Source organism: Eriocheir sinensis, chromosome 14 (assembly GCF_024679095.1).
Source record: "Eriocheir sinensis breed Jianghai 21 chromosome 14, ASM2467909v1, whole genome shotgun sequence".
Taxonomy (NCBI): Eukaryota; Metazoa; Arthropoda; class Malacostraca; order Decapoda; family Varunidae; genus Eriocheir; species Eriocheir sinensis.
Genome location: NC_066522.1, coordinates 13,289,568 through 13,314,656, shown reverse-complemented (window position 1 = coordinate 13,314,656; position 25,089 = coordinate 13,289,568). Strand labels below are relative to the sequence as shown.

At 43.1% G+C, this 25,089-nt stretch overlaps 1 protein-coding gene and 1 long non-coding RNA gene across 3 annotated transcripts; one reads left to right on the top strand and one right to left on the bottom strand.

Moving 5' to 3' along the window:
• The first annotated feature begins 1,990 nt into the window (after positions 1-1,990).
• LOC126998497 (uncharacterized) lies at positions 1,991-19,513 on the top strand. Its single transcript, XR_007752901.1, has 3 exons — positions 1,991-2,151; positions 12,950-13,102; positions 13,898-19,513. It is a non-coding gene; the product is annotated as an uncharacterized LOC126998497 (long non-coding RNA).
• On the bottom strand, positions 4,830-10,167 carry LOC126998496 (N-acetylneuraminate 9-O-acetyltransferase-like). 2 transcript variants are annotated; one of them, XM_050860234.1, is made up of 6 exons: positions 10,112-10,167; positions 7,771-8,202; positions 7,245-7,509; positions 6,513-6,705; positions 5,759-5,931; positions 4,830-5,370 (listed from the first exon to the last, which is right to left on the bottom strand). In XM_050860234.1, exons 2-6 carry the CDS (start codon positions 8,067-8,069, stop codon positions 5,074-5,076), a joined length of 1,227 nt encoding a protein of 408 aa, XP_050716191.1. In that variant the 5' UTR covers positions 8,070-8,202; positions 10,112-10,167; the 3' UTR covers positions 4,830-5,073. The 2 variants fall into 2 exon arrangements, with proteins under 2 accessions (XP_050716191.1, XP_050716190.1); XM_050860233.1 differs by lacking the exon at positions 10,112-10,167 and having other exon boundaries at positions 7,771-9,044.
• Positions 19,514-25,089: the final 5,576 nt, after the last annotated feature.

Here is a 25,089-nt window from a genome sequence, read left to right as displayed (position 1 = left end):
TGAATCGTTTGTGTTTATTCTTTAACAAATGCGACGTTTTATTATTATTATTATTATTATTATTATTATTATTATTATTATTATTATTATTATTATTATTATTGTTATTATTATTATTTTTAGGCACAACATATAGCACCGGGAGGCGAATTTTATTTATAGTGGCTGCCGTGGTGTATGTCTCTTGCTTGGCCCATGCAGGATCAAAGGACACAAGAAACGCTACCTAAAGATGTGTGTACGTAATTTCTTTGTGTCTTAAATTCACTACAGAAACCTATAGAAGATACGATATTTGTCAATCACAGACAAAGACAATGAAAGCCTGTTTAGATTCTATTTGCGTTACCGCTCGACGTAAATACTTTCGATTTTATTTGCGTTACCGTTCGACGTGAATACTTTCGTTTTCTATTTCATCTCTCCTCGCTCCACCTGCTGACGTCATTTTCTGCGCCCCGGTTGACCCTGTGTCCTTTGATCCTGGGCCCATGCTGCCCCCCGGTGCTTCTCTTATCGAAGTCGCTGAAGTTAAGAGTTGATTGAAGATATGAGCATCATGTGGGCGATGGTTGAAAATTGTCAGCGTATATCGGTGGGTGTTGATCTTAAAGTTACAGGTGACTTGAGATTTCTCCCTGGTCAGAGTCTTGTAACGGCAGCCCATGAGAACCACTTGGCCACTGCCTCCCCGAACTTGATATCTAAGGTTGCAGGAGTGACTTTATATCTTTCAAGAATTTAGCAGGTATTTAGAATCCTGACCTGAATAAACGTGAAAGATTATTATTGCCACTGAATGCACCAAGGTTTGCAGCAGTAGAGGCTCTTAGGGGAGACATATGGGATGGAGCACTTTTAGGGAAAGACTAGTGAAGGCAACCTTGAGTTATAATTAAAGTGAGATTGGAGCAAATGGAGGATGCAAGATTTGCACGAAAAGTATACTTGTGGAATATAAGAGATGGCGAATGGGCGAATAGGCCTAAATGTGGGCGAATGATAGACAGTAATGTTATGCTAAGTAAGTGGGTGTACCGACCCTTTGAAGATACGCAGAATGTGCTTTAATGGAGAATAACAAACATAAATGGAGAGGGGTTTGAGTGGGATGTACTATAGTGGAAGAATGTGATAGATATGGCAGTTATCCAGTCTACTCATAAAACAAGCTATCGTCCCTGCACTAACTATGTGATTGCTGAGTCTATTCCATTCCCCCACCACCCTATTACTAAACCAATGCTTGCCTATATCTCTCCTAAATCTATACTTTTCTAATTTAAATCCATTACTGCGTGCTCTATCCTGCTGGCTAATTCTCAATACTTTACTTATATCGCCTTTGTTGCAACCCTTGACCCATTTGAATACTTTTATCAGATCTCCCCGCACTCTTCGTCTTTCTAGTGAATGTGAGTTTAGATGTTTCAGCCTATTTTGATATGGGAGGTTCCTCAGCCCCTGAATCAACTTGGTCATCCTCCTCTGAACTGATTCTAGCAAGTTGATGTCCATTCTGTAGTGTGGGCACCAAAACTGGACAGCATAATCTAAGTGTGGCCTAACTAACGCTAAATAGAGTCTGAGGATGACCTCTGCACTCCTGTTGGTTACCGTCCTGGAGAGCATGTGGCGTGCAAGATGTAGGCAATGATAGCTTGCCTCAAACAGTTGAACACCGACTTTTTGTATATATGTTTTGTTGTTCTTTCACAGGAGCTGCTGATACAAAGGCTGCTGGCTGGGGAGCAGCGTGCCAGATTGTCATACTCAGACTCCTATATTTGCCGATTTCCGACCACAAAACTGTTTCCTCCACTCCAATAACTGGATTCATTTATAGTTATCGTTGAAATGATTAATTATTGATGTTTTTTTGCAAGAGATAGGCGTAAAAAAACGGTAAATACAATATGGTGAATACGATAATCTGGCACCGATGCTGGGGAGAAAAAAAATAATCTCAAGCCACCTGTGACATCAAGATCAAGGTTAAGGTGGGGACGAGCTGCGCGGTGGTTCGATTTCAAGTAATTTCCCAAAAACTCCGTAAACCAGCGTGTCAAGTTCCTGTACCAGTCAGCTGGGTGAGGCGACTGGAGTGCCGGACCCAAGGAACAACCTGCCGGGAGCTGTAGGCAACGCAACGTGAGTAAATAATTTAAAACAGTTTGAAGTACACATGACTGGACCCCACACACCTCATCCTTATTTTTCTTATTTTTCTTCTTCAGTGTTTTAGGGGCTGGTCTACCATGCTTTGAGGCGAGCAGCAATGTAATAATATGTGTACACTTGCTTTGCTTATTATACTGGTCTGTGTGTGTGTGTGTGTGTGTGTGTGTGTGTGTGTGTGTGTGTGTGTGTGTGTGTGTAGCAGAAGTGAGTGGTGTCAGGGCGGGTTGTCACCTCTGTAATCGTGCAATAACTGTCAGTATCTTGAGCCCATCTGTCAGCCATCCCCGTCCTCGGTCTCTGGTGCAGCGGTAATATTTGTCTTTCTCTGCTCCTCGGGCGGTGCTGCAGGCTGTGAAGGCCGTCAGGGGGGGGCAGCACTGCACGAGTAGTAAAAGTGCTGCTGTTACTCCAGAATGTCACCCAACTCACTCTGGTGGTTGACACTCGTTTATGAGATTCAAACAGCTAATTAACCGTAGGATGAGAGGATACTGATTTATTGTCGTTAGTTTTCTACCCTTAATGACGATAAGTTAGTTTTATTGGCAGTAATTTTCTACATCTGAACAGTGATAAGATACTATTTTATTTGTGGTAGATTTGTACACCTTAGTGGCAATAGGATAACATTTTTGTAATTGTGGAAAGTCACTCCGTCCCTCCAAAATCTGGACACATGATGCACAGGGCACCCGTGCAGGTGCATAACACACATATACGATATTACGCTTTCATATTATAGTTAAGGGATGAAATACGTGTCCCTCAACCATAATATGAAGCCGCAAATACTTAAAAGTAAAAAAAAGGCCTAATCCCCTTCCCCTAACGATCTTGGGGGACCTGTGGGAAATCTGTTTTTTTGGGTGGGGGAGCATATTTAAAATACCCCAAAAGAACTTTACATAACTTAACCTCTAACAAGGGGGCTTCACCCCTCTCGCCCCCCCTCCTAACCAGGGGGGGGCTCACTTCGTGACATCCATCAAAATGGTGCTGCCCCACAGCGCCACCATCGGGGGATTTCTTTAGAAAATATATATTTTCACCATAAGTAGAGCACAGAAATGCTTAATTTCCTTCTTCAGAGGTTGTGTTTTATAGCATCCAGCCTTGAGTTGTGTAATTCTTGGTGATAAGGTCTTTTGCCAAATGTTCTGGAGTTATTGATGAGAGCCATTGGCTGTGCATCATTAATCAGAATCAGAATTTATCTCTCAAACATTGAATTCTACTGAGCACCTATGCATGGTGCTAAATTCAAAGAATAGCTTTGGTTGAGATGTGATGGCACATTTATTATTAAGTATACTCCAAAATTTATGATGGTGAGTTTGTCTCAAACTAAAAATATAAACTCAAGGAACCCATCTGTGTGACTTATATACATTGTCTATGAATTAATTTGACAGTTTTGGTCACATTCTTTCAATAGATGGAGGGGGATATTTCATTAGAGTGAGTATACCAATGCCATTGCAAAATTTGAAACAAAGGTGACTTGGGTTTACTGGTTTGCACATGTACCTGTATTCTTTATAAGTTATAATGGTATCTAATAATTGGGAGAACTGTGACATGTGACACTTCAGACTGTATAGTGTCACCAATATTCAGTGTAGAGATTCTAATTGGCTTTTTAATTAGGTAGTGTTAGGGGGTGTAGGCAACTAGCATCTCCGTCACCATTATCTTACACCTGTTAGCCCATGGGGAAAATAACTTCTTTCCTCATGTACATTATAAAAGAGGATATGAAATATGTTTGGCTAGAGCAGGGTTGGCAATGATTAAATCAAATTGATTTAATCAAATGATTAAATCATTGATTTTTTTACTTAAAAAAAATCATGATTTTTTTGATTTTTTTGATTTTTTTGATTTTTTTACTAAAAAGTATTCCATAAGTTAAATGATGTGCTCCAAGGATGGTAAAAATCAGCCTCCTTTAGTCTTTACTAACTTGGGATTCAATGTATCATAATAATAACCAAGGTTAGCAACCAAACAGTAACAGAATAAAAGTAGATATTCTTCTGTGTGGTAATAATATAAAATGCTGTCATGAAAATAACTTCAGGCAACTCTGTCTGTCCTAAACCTGGTCACCAACTACACAAGTATTGAACACATGTATCAGGATCCTTGACTGTGCTCACACACACGCCCTAAACTCAAACTTAAAGTAACCTATGGAGATTTTATAATTATATATATATATATATATATATATATATATATATATATATATATATATATATATATATATATATATATATATATATATATATATATATATATATATATATATATATATATATATATATATATATATATATATATATATATATATATATATATATATATATATATATATATATATATATATATATATATATATATATATATATATATATATATATATATATATATATATATATGATTGATTTTTTTAAAAAAATCAAAAAAATCACCAACCCTGGGCTAGAGTATCATAGGAGTGCATTATGTCATGTCCCTAGAACACATTAATTTCATAGCTACAGACTTTGCAATCGTTCACTTAATATGATGCTTGCTGGCTAAAATGCACAGAAACAGTTTGTACTTTGTAACACTTATAATGTAGTGTATTAGTTACTAAGTTTGTGGCAAGTGAGTGATCTTTTAGAATGTTACTGAAGCTCAGTACCTCCTCCTCAAAAGATCACCATTGCTTTTAAAACAATGAATTATCCTAAATTTAAAAATCTATTTGAAATGGATGAATCAAACATGAAATAATTTTTAAGGATAATTGCATAACTCCATATTTTTAATTTTTTATTCATTACACTCATTCAGAAAGCAAAAATGTACAGCTCCAAAGTCAGCACAACATTTACAATTTTACTAGCAGTAGCCAGCTTCCAGATCTAAAAATGGGTTACAAACGTCATTCATTAGCATGTCAACATACTTTTCCACAATTACGTACCCACTGTGCATCGGGTCGGCACAGTTCCAAGTCATGTCGTACGTTTTCCTGTGGTTGTGTTTGCACTGTTTGTGATACATGTCTGAGAAGGGAATGTTGCTGTCCCACAGTATGATGTCAGTGCCAGTGATGTAGAAGGAGAGGAAGGTGTTGTACTGGTCGATGTTGTTGTTGGAGTAAATGTTGTGGTACTCCTTGAAGATGTGGGATTCCTGGAGCAGAGAAATAAAAAGTACTCAGTTTATATGATACAAGAATGAAAGGGGAAACAAATTTATAATGATGGTGTGCCTGTTAAGACATGAATCTAATACATGTGGATTCAAAACCGATTCTGATTAGGGATACTGTGCAGGCATCAGAATTTCTCTCTCCTATGCCTGAGGCCATTTGCAGCTAAATGTATGCTGTCAACTTTACCTTTACTTTATCTGAATTTGTGGCTGTACAGCCCAAAAGGACAGTGCACATGAAAAAATGCAGACTAGCTAAACCATTACTGAAGAAGGAGCAAGTCAGTAGTCATGTGGAGGGACCCTACCTGTGCTTTCTAGGGTTCCCGTACCAATACCACTAAACCACACTACATGTTGTACTCACAAGCACATGATCTTGCAGAAGCAAGATGGTCTGTATTGTCTTTGCCTGCTGTGCCAGGAGGGGCAGGAAGGAGAGCATGTGCTGCCTGTACCTGCCAAGGGTGGGGACCGGCAATTGGGGGCTCTTGGGGGGTGAGGGTGAGATGGCTGACTTCATCCAGTGGAGGGCTGATCCTGAGGTAGGGGAGAAGAGCTTTACATTCATTTGTGGAATACAGATGAAAGCAATTATAGACTTGTTACAGCCAACACCACTGCCACCACTACATTGTGCTTTGGGTTTCCTATGATCATCATAGGTCTTCAAACTATTCTTGGTTTAAACATTACCCTCATGACCCTGTTTCAGTGGATGACTCCTACATTCAGTATTTATTTATCTTTCTTGGAGGTTACAACCCTCCCTTTGAATAACCATGGTCAAGCCCATTCATAAATAGGAGCCTTATCTTCATGGATGTCATTTGTCCATTCTAGGATTGTGAAGTCCCAATTATTATTGAGGCCCCTATGTGAACTAATGAAAGGTGCTGTGTCTATACTGTTATATTTACTTTCATCATGTATTATATTTTTCTTAAGTACTCTTTTTTGTAGTGCTAGTGGTAGAGTCCCTTTTCATAAAGTACCCAAATCTTTTAATTTATAGTACATAGTAATTGCACAGATAAGTCATTCTGTAATATTTCTTCACCTTACTGTGCAACGGTAGCTCTACATGTTGGCAGTGAATAATCAGTCACCAGGATACTTGCCTATCAGTAAGAGGGCTGGGCGGTGCTTAGTGTTGTCCTCCCACTGGCGGAGAAGCTGTGGCAGACGTGTCAGTAATGGATCCCAGTAGAACACGAGTCTCAGCGAGGCATCCAGATGGTACACCTCAATGTCCTCGTGGAGCTTCCCCGTTCGCAGACTCTCAGTCAGCTCGTGTATGCTGCGCCACTTACCCTGAGACACAAGACTCAAATTAGGACATCTTCATTGACATATTAAGGCTTTATATGTGATTGCAGTGATCTGCAGCTATTAATATTAAGTTATCAATGATCAGCTCCAGTTATTATAAACGTAGCTATTTTTTATGCTGTCGACTGGGTATTGCTAGTGGATATGAGAGTTTTAAGAAAAGGATGATGGTGGTACTATATTGTAGTGGTAGATGCACCCAGCTTTGCATGTCAATGTCTCAATCTAGACGGCGGGTGTCGAAGGGGGGGGGGGGGGCGAGGAGCGAAATACCCCGTAGGAGGTAGGGGCCAAGGTGGGCTGTCGGAGGTAAGCTTAGTTCAAACCATTTCCATCCTCATGTTTCTCAGGAGATGCAGGCGGGAGGGGCGGTGCGGTAATGCCTCGCCCCCATCCCCTCACACTTAAGAGGCAGTTATACGTATACGAGTAGGCGCTGTTGGGAAGGATAAAAAAAATCGTACGCCCCACCGCTGAGGCCTGCTTGTAAGCATCTTATGTAGGCGTGTAATGGGACTTACCAGCGTGGAGGGCTTCTTGTACCGGAGTCTGGGCGAGGCGAGTCTCGTCACCAGGCCGCTGAAGACTTGCCTCACGCGGGAGTCCCCCACCACCGCCCACGTAATGTTTGCTGGGGCCCTCGCGCTGTCCAGAGGGAGGGGCGAGCCGGGCGACGAAGAGCTGTTGGATGAGGCGCGGGAGGCGGCGCGGTAGAAGCTGATAAGGTACTCGTTAGGGCTGTGGATGCTGGTGCTGGGCGTGGCGGCGGACCGTGGGTGTCTGCCTCTGCCGGGGAGGAGCTTGTGCCTTGAAAAACTATTCTTAACAAAAGTCATGGAGTCATTGTAACATCTTGTGTATGATATATGTAACACAGAAAATCTCAACCTATTATTACATTCCGCGTGCCTTGTAAATCTATACATACTATGCTTATAATTTTTTCCTGCGTGTGTGTTTAGTAATTGCCACACCTTCGAAAACTTCATGCATATAGATCTGCTATAACTTATTGCCCGCATCGTGGCGTGTGTCTTGATCGCGTACCTTGGATTGTGGGCTGCGGCGGCGCGGATCCTCTCAGCACAAGTGGTCACGTTCTGGCCGGTGTAGTTATGCATGCGGCAGCAGGTGTTCGCGAGCTGCAGACCCCTACCGCCGCCCCCTGGGTAGCATTCCCGCGCCAGGGCCGGGTGGACGATGTACGGGCGTGTCTGCAGCACCACCACCTGAGTCGTCACCAGCAGCATCCAGGCCCCCAGCAGGCAGCACCATATAGTGCGGCCGCTCCAGCCCCCGCGCCTGCCCTGCCACCACAGCCACGCACTGAGCCGGGTGGACTGCATGGCCCTCCGCGATCTCCCCAGACGCCCCAGGGTGTTAAAGGATGTTTACGGCGCCCCGCCAGACACGTTGATCCATTCCCAGAATCGCCAGTTCATGCCTCACGTCTGCCTTGGGTCCTTATCTTAAACGACTCTATTAACATGAAAATTATTGTAGCTATTTACCATTACATTTTCAATGTATTCGATTACGATTACGATTACTTAAAAAAAAAGAGGGTAATCGATTACGATTATGATTACTTGAAAAACTGTAATCGATTGTACCTAATCGATTACAATTACCCCATGCCTGGTGTTAACTCTGCTCAGAGTACTGTGCGTTCATTTGTGAAAGTATCGCTTCGAAACACTAAGGTATATCAAAACGTAAGTGAAGAAAATGCCGATGTATACTAAATTGTTTTCACTTGAATTTCTTTCCTGTGTTTCAGCTCCAAAAGTTTATTTTTATTGACGCATCATTAAAGGCAAGCATCCCCGGGGCCACGGCTTTTTTCACACTTTATTTTCAGGCTTATTTATACCTTTGAAATTTGTCTGTATTGCACGTATGCCGACGATGTATAGTACTTACTGTCTTTGCAGTGGAAGGAAGCAATGTTGGGATACGACTGGATTCAGCAAGTGTAAGTCAGAAGTCGACTGCACGTTTATCGATTCGGGAGTGACGCTTTCTGTCTTAGCGACGTGACTTGAGCGTTCCCCAGATATCAGGCAGTTCAGAGCACCACTTTTTCTCTTCTTAAGTAAGCCACATTTCTCATAGGTATAAAAGTAAATGGTTCGTGATCTAAAACTATATCGGCGTATCGGGAGATTTTCATGCAGTAAACTTCCATTTACAACCATCTTGAGTCTGTGACGTTCCATAAAGGATTGTTTTCTCAGTTACCTTTCTCGTAGCGATGTTTTCTCACGAATAGAGTTGCTGTAGGATGCCTTTGCGTTTCAGTGTGTCGTTCGCAAGTAGCGCAGTGTTTGTTTGAACTTCACAGTCCACATCAAATATTTGTAACGTCGGTCTCGCTTGTCACTTGTTTATTCGCTTGTCACTTGTTTCTTCGTTGGTGTTCATGGCGCTGTATACCCGAGACTCATTCAGAGACCATTTTTTTTTTTTTTTGGTGTGGAGGGGGGGGGCGAGGGGAGGAATGGAAGAAGTAGACCATCCCTTAACACTACCGAATATGTCTGTCTCTCAATGAATAATGGGAAAGACACAGTTCACAGACCAACGAATATTCACCTACAAACTACGAATGGTGGACGTTGTGGTGTGTGTGGTGGGGGAAGGGAGGAGGAGGAGGCGAACAGAAAACTTATCACTTGAATGCAAACGACAACAGCTCACCAGACTAATAATTATCACATGTTCTTAGGTTGTAATGATCACATCTGGATGAGCACCGAGGCCACGCGCAGTTATAGCTTTAAGGGTTGTTCTCATTTGTTTCTTGTTCTTGTTGCTGATGATGGTGAGTAATACCGTCGTCCTTTGGTGAAATCTACCATAGCTCTGGAAGATCGTGGACACGTCAGAAAACCACGGAAATATGAGAACCACGCCAGCGGAAATCGTGGTTTGACTGAAGATCTACGAAAAATTTGCCCAGTGTAATTGCCCCTTTAGATGCCCCCAACTTTACCTTATCTTACACTTTGTTCTTTCGTCGGGTTGTGAGGGAGCAGCTCGGGGGTTGGACAATGATATGCCGAAGGATGGAGGTTTTTCTTTTGTTTAGTATTCCCCGTACTCGGTCGTGCGTGGTGAGATACAGGTATAGTTAGCTAATGAACCGTCGAGTACAAGGGAGGCTGGGTGTGGGCAGGATCTCTCGTATGGGTCCTGGGTGTGGGTGGTTCAACGGCCCTTATTCTCAGACGCATTCGATTCTCACAACAAATATTTCCAAAAGCCACACATAAGATTAGTTGGCTTCCCCATGAATGGTTTTCAAGTTCAAGGTGCAGAAGCATTGTCAAATCACCACTAGGCTCATAATATTACCCATGGAAATGCCCACAAGATCTACAAAAACCTTATCAAAATGTGGGTGTGTAAGCCCCGAAGTGTTTGAGAATACGGTCCCTGGGTGTGGGTGGGTGGGGGGGAGGGAAGGGGTGTTTTCAGTACCACCAGCTGCCTGTCACTGGCTGGCTGGCTGTACGTTCCGCTTATCCTGCCCCCGTCCCGTTATTTAGCCAGCTTTTCCTTGTACTATACCTTGTTACGTACTCGCGGCCGCCTCGTGAAGTTTTTCGGCACCTAATTCTCACTCACACTATCGTTTCATCTTTTATAGTGTTGCGATAATGTATAGTATAAAGGATCGTATAGTGTATTATGTGCCAATCAGACTAAATAATCCGCTATGTATATATGAAGTGACATGGCATACGTAGGCTATCATTGTATCGTAAATATAACAACAGCAAACCGATCGATATACATAAATGAGAAGTGTATGTTGGTAGTTGTGGAGTGAGGCCGGGTATAGCTAATAAGGCCTCAGATGTATGTCGCCAGCCGTGGTATTACCCAGAGGAAAAGAGGAACGAGAAAAGGCGCATCGACAGGAAAACCAAAGTATAATCATACCAAGTATGTACACGCGCAGGAGAGGCGTGGCAAAGAGGTGGCGTCATGGTGCCTCGGTGGGTCCAAGGCATGGAGGTAGAATTGGTGGAATCGACACGGCCCGCTAATTCCGTCTCATTCATTATGATGGTGTTTTTGAGTACTGTACATTTATTGTTGCGGTAGATTTATTTCATAAATACCTGACCTGACAACACCTGGCAGCTTGGTCGAGCCCATTAAGGGGCAGCCTTACCTGACACCTGGCAGGTGTCCACAACCTTGCGGCCCAAAAAATGACAGTTCGGCGGATTCACTTTTTAGGGCTGATGTCGACCACAAATTCTATCTCCATGGTCCGAGGACAGAAAACGGAGTAATTGATGGGTGACTTGTATTTTTTTGTCCACTGTACGAGTATACTACCTTTTCAGTCATTCTATTATTTCTTTATTAACTCCAAGTATACCATTCTTATTTAACTGTGAAAAACAATTCCACGTTTGTGTTTATAATTGGATGTGCAGTCACCTACAGCACATGTATTAGGCATCCTGATCCATGTCAACGCTGTACACCCGACCCCGTGTCGTTGCGAGCCCGACGAGATTTTCGCGGAAAGTGACCAGACTTATTATAATTAGATTTTGAGGAAAAGTAGGCGAGATGTGACGCGGCGGCTGAGCCCAAGAGCACGGTTGGTGTTGTCAGACGCTTCCACCCCTCACGTCAACTACTTCCAAAGACCAACACGGAGATTAATCGGATTCTAATGAGTGTTCTTTTAGGTTCGTGGTACAGAAGAAGGGCCAATCTAACACTAGGGTTATAAAAATGCCCCCAGAAATGCAATTAGCTCCTCCGAAAGCGTTGTCAAATATGTGTGTTTGGGCGCCGAAGTGTTTAAGAAAATGACTCCACGCATCTCCCAGCAGCCTCGCCCTGCCATGCGCCATACTAGATTATCGTACTCAGCGAATCGTATTTCCTTGTTTTGACCCATAATTAGTGCAAAAGACATCAATAATTAGCAGTTTTAGCACTAACTTCAATTGATTATCGCCATTTGTGTTTTGTGTTTTGGATCTGAAATCGTTAAATGCAATGTTGGTCACGTAACAAAATACTTTCCCCTGTTCGTAAAGTGTAGGTAACGTTCTGCATGCACCTGTTCTCCGTTTGGGAAAGTGTAGGACACATATCAAAACACATTTTCTCTGTTCGGTAAAGTGTAGGTAACTTTTTTCACCTTTTCTCTGTCCGGTAAAGTGCACAGGTCACGTTTTCCACATTTTCTCCGTTCGGTAAAGTGCACATGTCACGATTTGCACCTTTTCTCTATTCGGCAAAGTGCACATGTCACGATTTGCACCTTTTCTCTATTCGGCAAAGTGCACATGTCACGATTTGCACCTTTTCTCTATTCGGCAAAGTGCACATGTCACGATTTGCACCTTTTCTCTATTCGGCAAAGTGCACATGTCACGATTTGCACCTTTTCTCCGTTCGGCAAAGTGCACATGTCACGATTTGCACCTTTTCTCCGTTCGGCAAAGTGCACATGTCACGATTTGCACCTTTTCTCCGTTCGGTAAAGTGCACATGTCACGATTCTCACCTTTCTCTGTTTGGTAAAAGTGTACAGGTCGCGTCTTGGCCCTTCCTCGGCGCCACTAAGCTCCTTGACACTCCCGCAGCCTCTCCACCACCCGCTCCCTTGCGCAAATCTCAGCAGCTGCAGCTGTCATTAGGTCATCCATCTCAGACGTTATGATATTAATTAAAAGTTGATTGCACCTCTCTCTCTCTCTCTCTCTCTCCACTCTTCTTTATTTTTACAGGAGCAGGGCTTAGTGGAGTTTTTTTGTTTTCTTTTGTTTCTATTTTCTATCGATATTTTCATGCTAACTGCTCTTCTGAACTTGCTAATTGCATGCCTCCCCCACTCCCGCGGCCCCGCTGCACACGACTTTCTACTCATGCTCATCCCTATACTGTCCAAACCCCTTATGCAAGAGTTAACAAGCATCTCCATTCTTTCATCCCCTTCACTGGTAAACTCTGGAACAGCCTTCCTTCATCAGTATTTCCTCCTGCCTATGACTTAACCTCTTTCAAGAAGAGTGTATCAAGACGCCTCTCCACCCAAAATTGACCTCTCTTTTTCCCTACTCTTTACTATTATCTATTATGGGAGCGGCGAGTAGCGGGATTTTTTTGTTCTCTTTTTGTTGCCCTTGCGCAGTGTTCTTTGATGTTAAAAAAAAAATGTTAGCTTATGTTTATCTCATCCCAACAGACTGGCAGTGGAGACGCGGCTATGATTTCTGGGCAGCAAGATGAGACTAGAACACCATTCAGGAAATGAAAACAGTCTGACCTTGTGTACCTGAAGATGAGATGAGGCTGTGATGATGAGACTTAACACAGAATAAGGAAGGAGCATAACGTGGTATGTGTGTTATAGGTTGTTGAAGAAAAATCTCTCTCTCTCTCTCTCTCTCTCATTTATCTATCCGGTTCAGTTTATTTCTTTGATTATCATTCTGATCTAATATACTTCTCTCTCTCTGAAGATTTATGTTGTGAGCAGAAAATTTATTGATAAAAAAGAAATAATAGACTTCAAGGTGGCACACACACACAACCAAATTCGGTAAGTCCCTCCTCCACAACCCCCGTCATAGAGACCTACTCCCACCCGCCCTCCCTCCCCCCACTAGACACCACAATATTCTCGTCCCGGTCAAAACTCGCACGGACAGATATCGGCTTAGTGCGATACCGACACTTGTGAGGGTCATTAACACCTCCATGATCACATGACACACACACACTAGATCAGAATGATAATCAAAGAAATATACTGAACCGGATAGATAAATGAGAGAGAGAGAGAGAGAGAGAGAGAGAGAGAGAGAGAGTTTTAGTGACAACTCTTTCTGGATTACCAAATAGCTGGGCAGTATTCATTAAGGTCTGCATTAATTTCTTTAGTTATCCCTCTCAGACACAAGGTTGGGCAGATAGATAGACAGTTCATGCACAAATTTGTTTATTTCTTTACATTTTCACATAAGTAATAATTGTGGTAATAATACTAATAATGTCTTCTCAATTCGGTGATGTTGATCTCACTTTGGTTGAACAAAAATCTTACTCCGTTCAACAGATAGACAGTTCATGAACATATTTAAGTAGTAATATATGGCTTCTCAGTTTCCTAATGTTCATCCCACTTCAACAGACTGGCAGTGGAGATGAGGATTCCTGTCCAGCAAGATCAGACTAAGACGCCATCAAACAGGATATGAGGCAAGAAGTAACTCAGTGAAGGAGTGTAATGCAGTGTATACAAAAGGAAATATTTGTTGTGCATGATGCTATTTTGTACATGTTGTTTGTATTGGTTAGGTGGGTACTGATGAGCAGACTCTGCAGCCATTGCAAAAAGCCAAGAAATAACTGTGATAATTCAATCAATCAATCAGTGGGGTCATACGTCTGGGGGTGCATTGCCTTGCCCACCCTACGATGCCAAGCCTTGGGGTCCATCCAGGCGAGTCTCCATGGAGGCCCCCTTCCCAACCTGAGTACCTCCCGGCAGGATCTATTGACTTGCTCGAGCCATGAACTCCGTGGGTGTCCCCTTGGCCTCCTCCACTCAGGATTGTCTCTTACAGAGACAACTCGATGAGCAGGATCAGCTTCAGGGTAACGTGCCCGTATAGCCGGAGTTGGTGTTGACAGACTATGCAGGTAATGTAAGTCGAATTAGTCTCATGGAGTAGTTGCCGGTTTGACACAAAGTCATTCCAGCGATATCCCATGATTCTGCGTAGACATTTATTACCAAGGCATCAATCCGCCTCTCCAAGTCCCCAACCATAGAGTAAGATAGGGAGCACAAGGGACTTTAAGATCTATATCTTTGTCCTTCTGCACAGGTATTGACAACGCCATATACTCGTGTTGAGCGAGTCCATAACACTGTGGGCCAGGCCAATCTGCCGTAAGACTTCGCGGCCAGACTCACCGTTGTTATGAACCACACTACCAAGATACGTGAAACTTACCGAGATCTCACCGTCCTCGCCACAGGCATGAACAGACTGTACTGTTTCATCTAGCAAGCCTCCAAACACCTTTACCTTTGTCTTGGCCCAGGAGACCTGAAGTCCCAAGGGCTTCGCCTCCTCAGCAGTGCCTCGGGAGCCATCACCAAAACCTCCAGCAACTCTGCCAGGATTACTGCATCATCGGCAAAATCAAGGTCAGTGACCCTGGTATTGCCAATGGATGCTCCGCAATGACTTTGGTCCACAACTCTGCCCAGTACCCAGTCCATACAAGTGTTGAAAAGCGATGGGGCAAGGACACAGCCCTGCCTCACTCCCGCATTCATGGGAAAGACAATGAGTGTGTCCCTGGTCTAATACAGAGTCGAGTTTGGTGTAGAACATCTCCTCTTCAGTTTCACGCATCTCATCAACCGGAGCAACCTCAACCACAAATGGCAGCAGTTGGCTGGAGATGCCCATAGCTACCCCCTGACATGGAAGCCATTGCTCATGCCGGACAAGTAGAAGGTGTACCCCCCCTTGCTGATCTCGTCACTGCCAGGCCTCCTTGTCTCAGAAAGTGCCACTATGTCCACCCTCAGCCTTCTGAGCTCATTTGCTAGATAAGGCAGTCGATCATTGTTTGAGAGGCTAATAATTGTCCCTTTTTTTTTTCAGTTTCCACCGCCTTGATAAATTTTTCTGGCTGGTGGTATTTGGTGTCTTGACTCACCCACATTGCCTGGCTGGCTTCCTCATTGATTGTCCAGAGGCCATCAGGAAAGGTTTTGTGAGTGTCACTCCAACCCCGACCCCCCCAGTGCCCGGGATTAAGGAACTATCAATTTATTTGTTCATCAAACGTTAAATATGGACGGTGCACATCTCTTCAATGAGGAGAAGGCCCGTATTTTAGCGTGGAGGCAGGAAAGTGTCCCCATCAAGGAAATTTGTCATTGTTGTGGACGTGGGACGCGTAATATTTGCTGGCTGCTGCTTGTGTCCTTCCCCCAGACACCATTCCAGACAACAAAACCATCCCTGGCCGCCCCTGCAAGACGTCTACAGCCACAGATAACCTTCTGCAATGAGAAGTGACTGAAAATCTCTGAGTGACAGCCCCCCAGCTCCAAGAAAGCCACCCAAGTTTGCAAGAAAACGTCACTGTCCTTACAATTCAACACCAGCTCCAGAAAGATCTGCTGCTGTGCAGCCGCAGAATACTTAAAGAATCCAAGTCACAGCATGCTAAAACTGTACATATGTAGTGTGTGTTGTGATGTGGTCCCTCACTTTTTTTGCAGTGACTAACTATTGATACCCACCTAACTGACATGACATCAATCGGTTTCTCTCAAATTCTATTCCATTGACCCAAGAGTGTTTGATACTTTTTTTTATGACTGTCTCACTATCTCTCTGGGTGGACAGATACAGTTCATGCATCTAATATGTATATTTCTTGACAACAATAATACTAATAGCCTTCACAATTTGCCGATGTTTTTTTCATATCAGCAGATTGGCAGTGAGACAAAATGAAGATTCCCAGGCTGCAAGATGAGACTACAACACCACCCAACAGGAGAAGGAAACTGTCTGATTTCTTATACCGGATGAGAGGAGGCTCTGGGGATAAGATACAGTATGCGCGGAAAGTTTGGTCGCCAAAAGGCCAACATTTTTTTGGCGTTAAGTGAAGGCGGGTCATAACTCCATAAGATATCACCAACAAAGGTTAAGTTAGAGGCATACACTATTACTGTGTGGGGCCTCGGTGCTCATCTGACACATTTCCCCTTTTAAGCCCGTGATGGGTAAATTTGTACCTTAAGAACCCATTACTCTGGGACACAGAGCCAGTGTGACATATGGAGGGCCACAGTTTACCTTCCCCAGGTTTCCCCAATTACACATTTATTTACCAACCTGAAAAGGAGGATAAACAGCAGGTGAACTGCACGCTGACTACCCAGGCTGGGATTCAAACCTGAGCCTGCAGAGTCGTAGCTAGAGTGCTAACCATGGAGGTTATCACCAAGAACTACGTCAAATTTGCTTCTTCCTTCCAGTAATATGTCAATTATACTCAGGACCAAACATTATTGTTGAAACTTATGTCTATTCTACTACCATACTGCTAACGTCAAACATTTTCGGAAGTTAAATCACTAATAACTTCCCAATATGTTGTGACACTAGCAGCATGGTAGTAGAATAGATAATAAGTTTCTTCAATAATGTTTGGATTCTTGAGTATAGCCAATTTATTATTGGAAGAAAGCTGCAAACTTGACATAGTCCCCTGGTTGCAGCCAAGAATACATTTGTAAAGAGTGTCAGCCAGTGCCTCCCTGGTGTGGTGGCTGAGTCGACAGAGTGACGGCGCCGCGTTCAGGAGGACGCGAGTTCAATCCCCGCCCGGTACCACCAAACTGGGATTTTTCAGCCGCTGCCGAGTGGCTTAAAACTACCCACATGCTGTCCAGAAGACCACCTATCAACCCGGACTCTAGATTCAAGGATTAAAGATGAGCTCCGGGAGGGCAGCATGAGCCAATGCAAGATGGCGCCACTATAAACACTCGCCAGAACAGGCTCGGCCGACCATCAGGCCCCACCGGGAAGAAGCCTACCGGCGCAATAGGCCGTGACGTAAAAGAAAAAAAAGAAAAAAAAAAGTGGTTAGTGTCCCTAACTATGAATCTTCGGATCTGGGTTTAAATCCCGGCCTGGGTAGTCAGTATGCAGCCCACCCAGCTGTTTATTCTTCCTTTTTGGGATGGTCGATAAATGGGTACCTGGGGAAGGTAAACTGTGTATGCTGTATGTAATATGGTAAGACTGACACTGGACAAGAAAAGAACTGTTCTTGTCTCAGTGCTATTACAGCAACAAAGGGAACAGTAAGAAATATATGCTGTTGGTCTGCTTAAATTTGAAAATCAAAATAATGCCAGCAAGCTGGACTCGGCAGTGTTTACCTAGGAAAAATTTTGTTACTGGTTTGGAGGTGGATTGCTTTCCATAAATATATGTAATTCAATAGTGTTGGCACTGGACTAGGGGTTTGTGTGGCATGCAATAAGAGCTAGTTTTCAGGTATTTCATAAGGATAGGTGGAAGAAGGGATTACACTTTGTTAATGCTTTGTTAATAATTCAGTTCAAACAGACTCAACTTAGGTTTTGAGGGTGGGTGTGCTTAAAGGAAAAGATAAGTTGACACCAGTTGTTAAGTACGGGCTGCCTAACCTTAGGGCAAACAGGAGTAAAAATGTCTGCAAAATGGGAGAATCTAATTATAAACACAGATTGGGATAGTGTAGTGGATGCAACTAAGTTCACATAACTAAAAGGTATGAAATTAAAGCTAGCAACAAATACAGCTGAGCATATTATATCTCGATGTAATGAGAAAAATGTTTAATGACTACATCCTCAGTCCTAATAAGAAAATCTAGTGACTATTCCAGAAGGGGTCCAGGGTTATGCTGTCAACTATAACTGCTTTTAAGTTTCAAATGGTAATATGCATTATGTGTTTTTAACACCTATTGCTTTTCTTGGCAGATGGCAATGTCAGGACAATCTTATTATTTAACAAAATAATTTGAAACTCAAAATGGTTATAGTTGACTGTATTAATTATTATTTACCCAGGACACAGGGTCAGTGTGAAATCTGAATTACCACAGTTTACCTTCCCCAGTTACCCATTTATCAACCACTGAAAAGAAAGCTGGGTGAGCTGATTGCCCGGGCCAGGATTTGAACCTGGACCCGTGGATTCGTAGCTAGGCACGCTAACCACTTCGCCACGAAGAAATTCCCATGTGCTGGCTATCATATTATCCATGAAATTCAACAACTTGTGACTGCAGGTTGCCAGAGCACGTTAATGCACACCTCAGAATCGTGTGCTGAGAATACAGTCAGGAAGAGGTGCTAGTTATGGAGGGAGTGGCCATATGATAAGGACATCACCAGGGTTTGAAAGTTTAAATGGAGGGTGGGGGATGGTAGAGAGACCAGCAATAAAATGGGTCAACAGGATTGATGAATAACAGAAGTAGTGGGACTGGGTGTGTGAATGTTGCAAAAAGTGAGTGTGACCAGGGGGAACTTGATAGTATTCTGCCATGGGCAGCCCCTCGAGGGGACTTCCTGAGAGAACAGGTCATCAGAGCTAATCCTTTTACCTTTAATGATTCTCTTGATTGAACCTATGGCCTTTTACTTCAAAGTGCAGTCCGTAGTGCTGGTAAGCTTTCTTGAAAGGCTACGGTAGTTGGCCCCATCTTCCTAATGGCGTGGGTGAACTTTTTTTTATAGTGGCTGCCATGTAGTAGGGCTATCTTGGGCCAAGCTGCTCCTCTTGACCTAAGTCACTGAATTCAAGGTTGACTGATGGACAAACAGCATGTGGGTAACCTCATGCCACTCTGCAATGGGTGAAAATTGTTAGTCGGTTGTGACAGGAAGTGAACTCTTGTCTTTGGAACCATCACATTAACGTGCTGACCATTCTATTCTATCACTGCCAGTCCTCCCTTCACTGCCCTTACATTTGCTTCTCCCTCCACACTCTCACACCTAGAACTGTTCCTTGATATCAAAACCCCTCCACTTCCTTACCCACCCGAATTACCTCATCTTTTTACTCAGGCTAGCACTCAAGGATACTGAATTATGAATGTTGAGAACCAATATTCCAGAGTATCGTCTCAGCACCTTCCCAGTTTAGAAAGGTATGTATTTATAGTCAAGGGCTGAAACAAATAAAGCCTTGCTGAAGATTAACATGTGTATCATTAAACTTTTTCACATACGCAAAACAATGAACAAACATAACTGAAATCAGGATCATACAACAGGTGTAATAGATAATGTACTCTAGAAAAAAAAAAACGAAAAAAAAGATGTAAATGGAGAAAGTAATGTTAATGATGTTTGAAAATTCCCTTGTCAGTTATAGAAATCGGTAGCTCTCAAAATGTAGTTGAAGAATATAGTTAGTTTTCTAAATCAGTAGCTCTCAAATGTAGTTGAAGAATACGACTTTAGGAGGAATGGGCAGTCGAAAATAAGTAGGCTACGTGTGAAGGCGCAGGAAAACACTTCAGCCAGTCAGCTCGAAGCCCCAGTGCCCGAAGCTTGGATGAGGGAGTTAAAAAGTAGTTTTGTTTAGTTCAGCTGACGAGCCACGAGTCTTTCCTCCCCTGGCCACGCACCGCAGAGGGGGAGTTTACTTCTCGGTGATATTTCTATATGTGATCATCTGAATTAGACATTATGGAACTCGACTGCCTCACAGGTTGTAACAAGGAGATAAAATTATACTGTGTCCTTTCATGTGCTCCAGACAGTGTAGTTTTGGCGTCAGAAGGATGATTTAATGGGCTATTACACTGGGCAAATTTTCCTTGGATCTTCAGTCAAACCACGATTCCCGCTAGCGTTGTTCTCATTTGTTTCTTGTTATTGCTGCTGCTGATGGTGAGTAATATACCGTCGTCCTTGTTTGAAATCTATCGTAGCTTTGGCAGATCGTGGATTCGTCAAAAAAACACGGAAATATGAGAACCACACCAGCGGAAATCGTGGTTTGACTGAAGATCCACGGAAAATTTGCCCAGTGTAATAGCCCCCTTATATTATCAAGAAAGTCCGCAGTAAAAATAAAATAACGGCACAGTAGACAGAGGGCGTTTTTGTGCTACCAATAAGGCAAGCAAATGAAGTTATAGCTCGCAGGGCGGTGGAATCATCTCCCACGCACACCTCGTCAACCAGGATCTCATGTCGTCAACGCTCTACCCCGAACACCCACCGTGCCCTTTCCCGTGCGGCGTTGCGATGGGCGGACGGGGAGTGAAGGGGCGAGAGAGGAGGGAGAGCAGAAGAGGGGTAGGCGAGGAGGCAGGGGGAGAGGATGAGGGGAGCATTTAGCTTGGCAAGGCCGGCAGGGGAAGTGTAGAGGATGGACTTATTTTTTTATTATAGCTAAATTAAGTATTAAGAATAAAGGAAACAATAATATGCAAAATTAATAATAGAAAATAACTCTGTAATAGTATGGCGCAAAATTAATAATAGCAAATTACTTAACGTTTGAGTTTGTTTCCGCCTGCCCCTGATCTCATATAGATTAGTAGTAGGCTATTATCCACTTTTTTCTGTAATTGATTAAATGTATACTGGGAGTTGGCTTAATCTATGTGAGTATTACTAGTGGTTCATCAGTCTTCTGCCATGCCAGGAGTTATATTCTAATTCATATTGTTCCCTTATGAATATATTTGAAATTAGCTTTTCCTTTCACTTTTGTCCTTTTTTGTTCTTTCACATGAGACGCTCCGCGACAACTAACGGCTAACTTATGAAACCAAACCAAAATGCAAATCTGATCCAGTAAATTCACCTTGGATAGTGGTACAGTATAATAATCAAGGTGAGTACAGCAGGACCGGATGCTGACAACACTCCCCTCCGTGCACCGCTTGTTCACCTCTCGCTCTCCCGCCCCTCCCCCCTCACTCCCAGCCCAGCCGAGGCACATAGCCGCTTTGAATGTAGGGTGGACTGATACCATGCATACAACTGAACAGGAGTAATTGGAAAGGAAGGGAGGGGTCAGAGATATCTTAATAAACAAAAGTGATGAAGTAATCCCCCGAACTTGGTAGTTAAAACCATATAGTTAGACAAGAATTACAATAGAGCGCTGCCTCTTACCAAAACGTCAGCACAGGTTTGTGTCGATCACGGAAGGGAATAGTCGAAAAAAAATCTTCCTTTTTACATGCAGTAGAGGAAGCAGCTCAAGGAAAAAAGGACACGCTCAGCGGGTACTATACTTTAGGGCAGGAAGTAGGGACTGGTTAGCTTAAAAAGACCAGAGTCGGAACTGCGCCTGAAAACGATGCAGTTCTATTATCTACAACATAAAACTGCCTGTAACTCTTCCCTCCCCTTATACTTCCACCACAGCGTAAAACAACGATCATCAACGGAGGCGAGGGGTGGCATACCTTCCTAACAATCTCCTAGACAACCCAATACTAAGCGGAAAAAAAAAAAAAAAAAAAAAAAAGCACACTCACCGGACCAGCAGACGGCAGGGACGAAGGCTGTGAGGCAAATGGAGGTCCCCGCAGACATGACCCTGGACGGCCACTCCGCTGAGCCTTGCTTCGGAGCTTGGTCGAGCCTCCTGACCCGCCCAAACAACAGCTCGGCACGATGAACCGCTTCTTTACTGGGGAAAAACAAATACATTACGGTTATGGTAAAATACAACGTAAAATACAACTGAAAAAAAATGATCACTACACATTATCAACGCCCAAAACTGCCATCGTCAATTACATACGATCGTAATATTTAAGACTTGCCATGGACTACGTTTTTCCTCCACCCAAACTATGTAACAAGGTATAATATCCCAAAACAAGTACATGGTAGGTAACTCTTCCCCTCTGTGCTTCCCTTTCCACTATAGTTCCCCGTCTACAAGCCTCTTCCGTCTATAATATTTTAAAGACATACCACGACCTATTCTATCTTGCCACCCAAACTATGTAACAAGCTACATCCTAAAACAAGTGTTCATGCCACGTAACTCTTCCCCCCCTTGCCTATCCTTCCACTATAGTTCCCCGTCTCCAAACCTCTACCGTCTGTAATATTTTAAAGACTTACCATGAACTATACGCCTTTCCTCCACCAGTGCTACACATACTCGATCGTCTCCAGTATGCCCGACACTTGTATTAGTACCTATTAAGAGTCATGTGGCTAGTTTGGCTTTTTTACTTCATTTTTGGAACAGCTAGAAATGCTGGATATTCACAGAGCTAAGTCGAAATACTGAAAACTCGTGAAATGCCATAAAAAATGATACATAAATTCAACAAAACCAACTAACCACGCCTTGAAAATTGATAAAATATAAAAGACAAATCAGCCAAAATAACTTTAATAAAGACTAACTAATACGACGTTTAAAAAAATCAGGCGTTACCCTTCACGCACGAGCATTGGTCCTAAACAAGCATTTTCGTAGACATCAACCATCTAGAGAGGGAGTTCCATATCCCAGTGCGTGTATGCCTTTTACCAAGTCACAGATATAGCACGGGATCAAGCTGCTAACAGGCTCTTACAGGACGATCCCTTAAACACAACATACTTCGCTTTAAAGTCCATATTCTTAAAGGTAACGGACCCCTTATACGATTATTTTCCAAGCCCACATATATGATTAACCGGGTATTCATGAGTGATTTTAACCCGTCCGCTGCGATTGGCACAGCTTCGGCTTTCAGTGGTAGCCTGGTAACATATACTCCCAGGTCTTTCTCTGCCTCTCTGGTGGATAGTGGAGTGTTTCCCATGTGGTATTGGTATGCTATAGATATCTCCTCCCAAGGTACATGACTTTAAATTTTTCTTCATTGAATTGTAGCAGCCACTTTTTGTTCCATTCCTGTAGCTTGGTGAGGTCTTCTTGTATAGGAAATCCACAGTCAAGAGGTTAATAGTCATCGCTTAAATTTTTTGGTCCATATTCTTAAACATATCGAATTCCCATTAAGACTATTTTCCAAGACCACCGAGAGGATTAACCGGGTGGGTGATTTTCCTGGTCCTCGCTTAATTTTTTTGTCCATTTATCTGACTCCCATTACGACTGTTTTCCAAGGCCACAAAGATGATTAACCGAGTGTCCGTGGGTGATTTATCTTGTTCATGGTGCAGAAGTCGGGTAAAACTATCACTACGATCACGAAGCACTCCATGAAAATCTCAGCAATTTCTACGACAGGCTTTTCAGGTAGGCGAACACAACACAACGCAACACATTTCTGGTTCCTATGATTAACCGAGTTTCCCTGGGTGATTATCTTGTTCATGGTGCAGAAGTCGGGTAAAACTATCACTACGATCACAACGCACTCCATGAAAATCTCAGCAATTTCTACGACAGGCTTTTTAGACAACGGAACACATTTCTGGTTCCTATAGGCCGGTATTGTCAGACGCTTCCAACCCTCACATTACTATTCCACTGAGGTGCATGTCGATAAGTTTGAGAATGAGGCAAAGAATTTTTCAGTTTATCAGATGCCGCGGCACATTTCTGGTTCCTATAGGTCGATCGGTATTGTCAGACGCTTCCAACCTTCACATCAGCTATTTCCAAAGGACGAAAAGGAGATCAATCACGTTTTAATTAGTGTACTTGTAGGTTCATGGCACAAGAGAATGGTCATGCACACTATACCAGAAAGGCCATAAAACTGCCCCTGGATATGCCCAAAACTCCTACACGAAAGAAAGCCTTGTCAGATATGTGTGCTTGGGCGCTGAAATGTTTAATAATACGGCCGTTAAATTGAGTCGTGTGGTAGGTTATTACAGGTTTAAGTCTTTTTCTTCTACAACCACCTATAAGACTAATTTCGTGTGGTGGGTTATTACAGGTATGTCTTTTTCTTCTACAACCACCTAAAGGACTAATTTCAAGACGGGCACAGTACCTTGATGCCTTGGTGATGAATGGGCACACACAGGATCACGTAGACGACGCGGAGACTCCAGTGCACCAGTGTCATGGACTTCGACTAATGACATGACTCGTGTTGACCGTCTTCAAGAACCTTAGAAGCGGTGTCTCTGTTCTGCCACACGATCCAGAGACGCTTCTGCTTCCCACAACCACTCTTTCCCAAGGCCATGAAGGAGATTACTCGGGTCCTCATGAGTGTTTTCCACGTTCACAGTGCAGAAGCCTCGTCCTACTATCACTAGGCTTATAAAATTACCCGTGAAAATACCCACAACCCCTACGAAAGCCTTATCAAATGTGGGTGTGGAGGCCCCGAAGTGTTTGAGAGCATGGTCGGTATTATAAGACACTCGCTTTTCAAATCAGCTATTTCTAAAGGTTAAAGAAGGGATCAATCGGGTTCGAATGAGCGCTTCTTCAGGCTCATGGTACAGAAGAAGGATCAAAGTACCACCAGGGCCATAAAACTACTCCTGGAAATGCCCCAAACTCGCACGAGAGCCTTGTCAAATAGGTGAACTTGGGCGATGAAATGTTTAGTAATACGGCCCATCTAAGGGTTGTATTATAAGACATTTCGCCGCCCAAGAACACATATTTGACAAGGCTTTCGTAGGAGTTGTGGGCATTTCCAGGAGTAGTTTTATGACCCTGAAACACTTCGGCCCCACATTTGATAAGGCTTTCGTAGGGGTTGTGGGCATTTCCAGGAGTAGTTTTATGACCCTGGTGGAAGTTTGGCTCTTCTTCTGTACCGTGAACCTGAAGAAACACTCATTAGAACCCGACTGACCCCCTCTTTGAC

Bases quoted from the DNA above. Each gene is read 5' to 3' on its own strand.
- LOC126998496 (XM_050860234.1), bottom strand. From the start codon at position 8,069: ATGCAGTCCACCCGGCTCAGTGCGTGGCTGTGGTGGCAGGGCAGGCGC. The intron at 7,510-7,770 runs GTACGCGATCAA...CCTCCCCGGCAG, and splicing joins GCCGCAGCCCACAATCCAAG to AGGCAGACACCCACGGTCCG. The intron at 5,371-5,758 runs GTGAGTACAACA...TCTCTGCTCCAG, and splicing joins TTCTGCAAGATCATGTGCTT to GAATCCCACATCTTCAAGGA.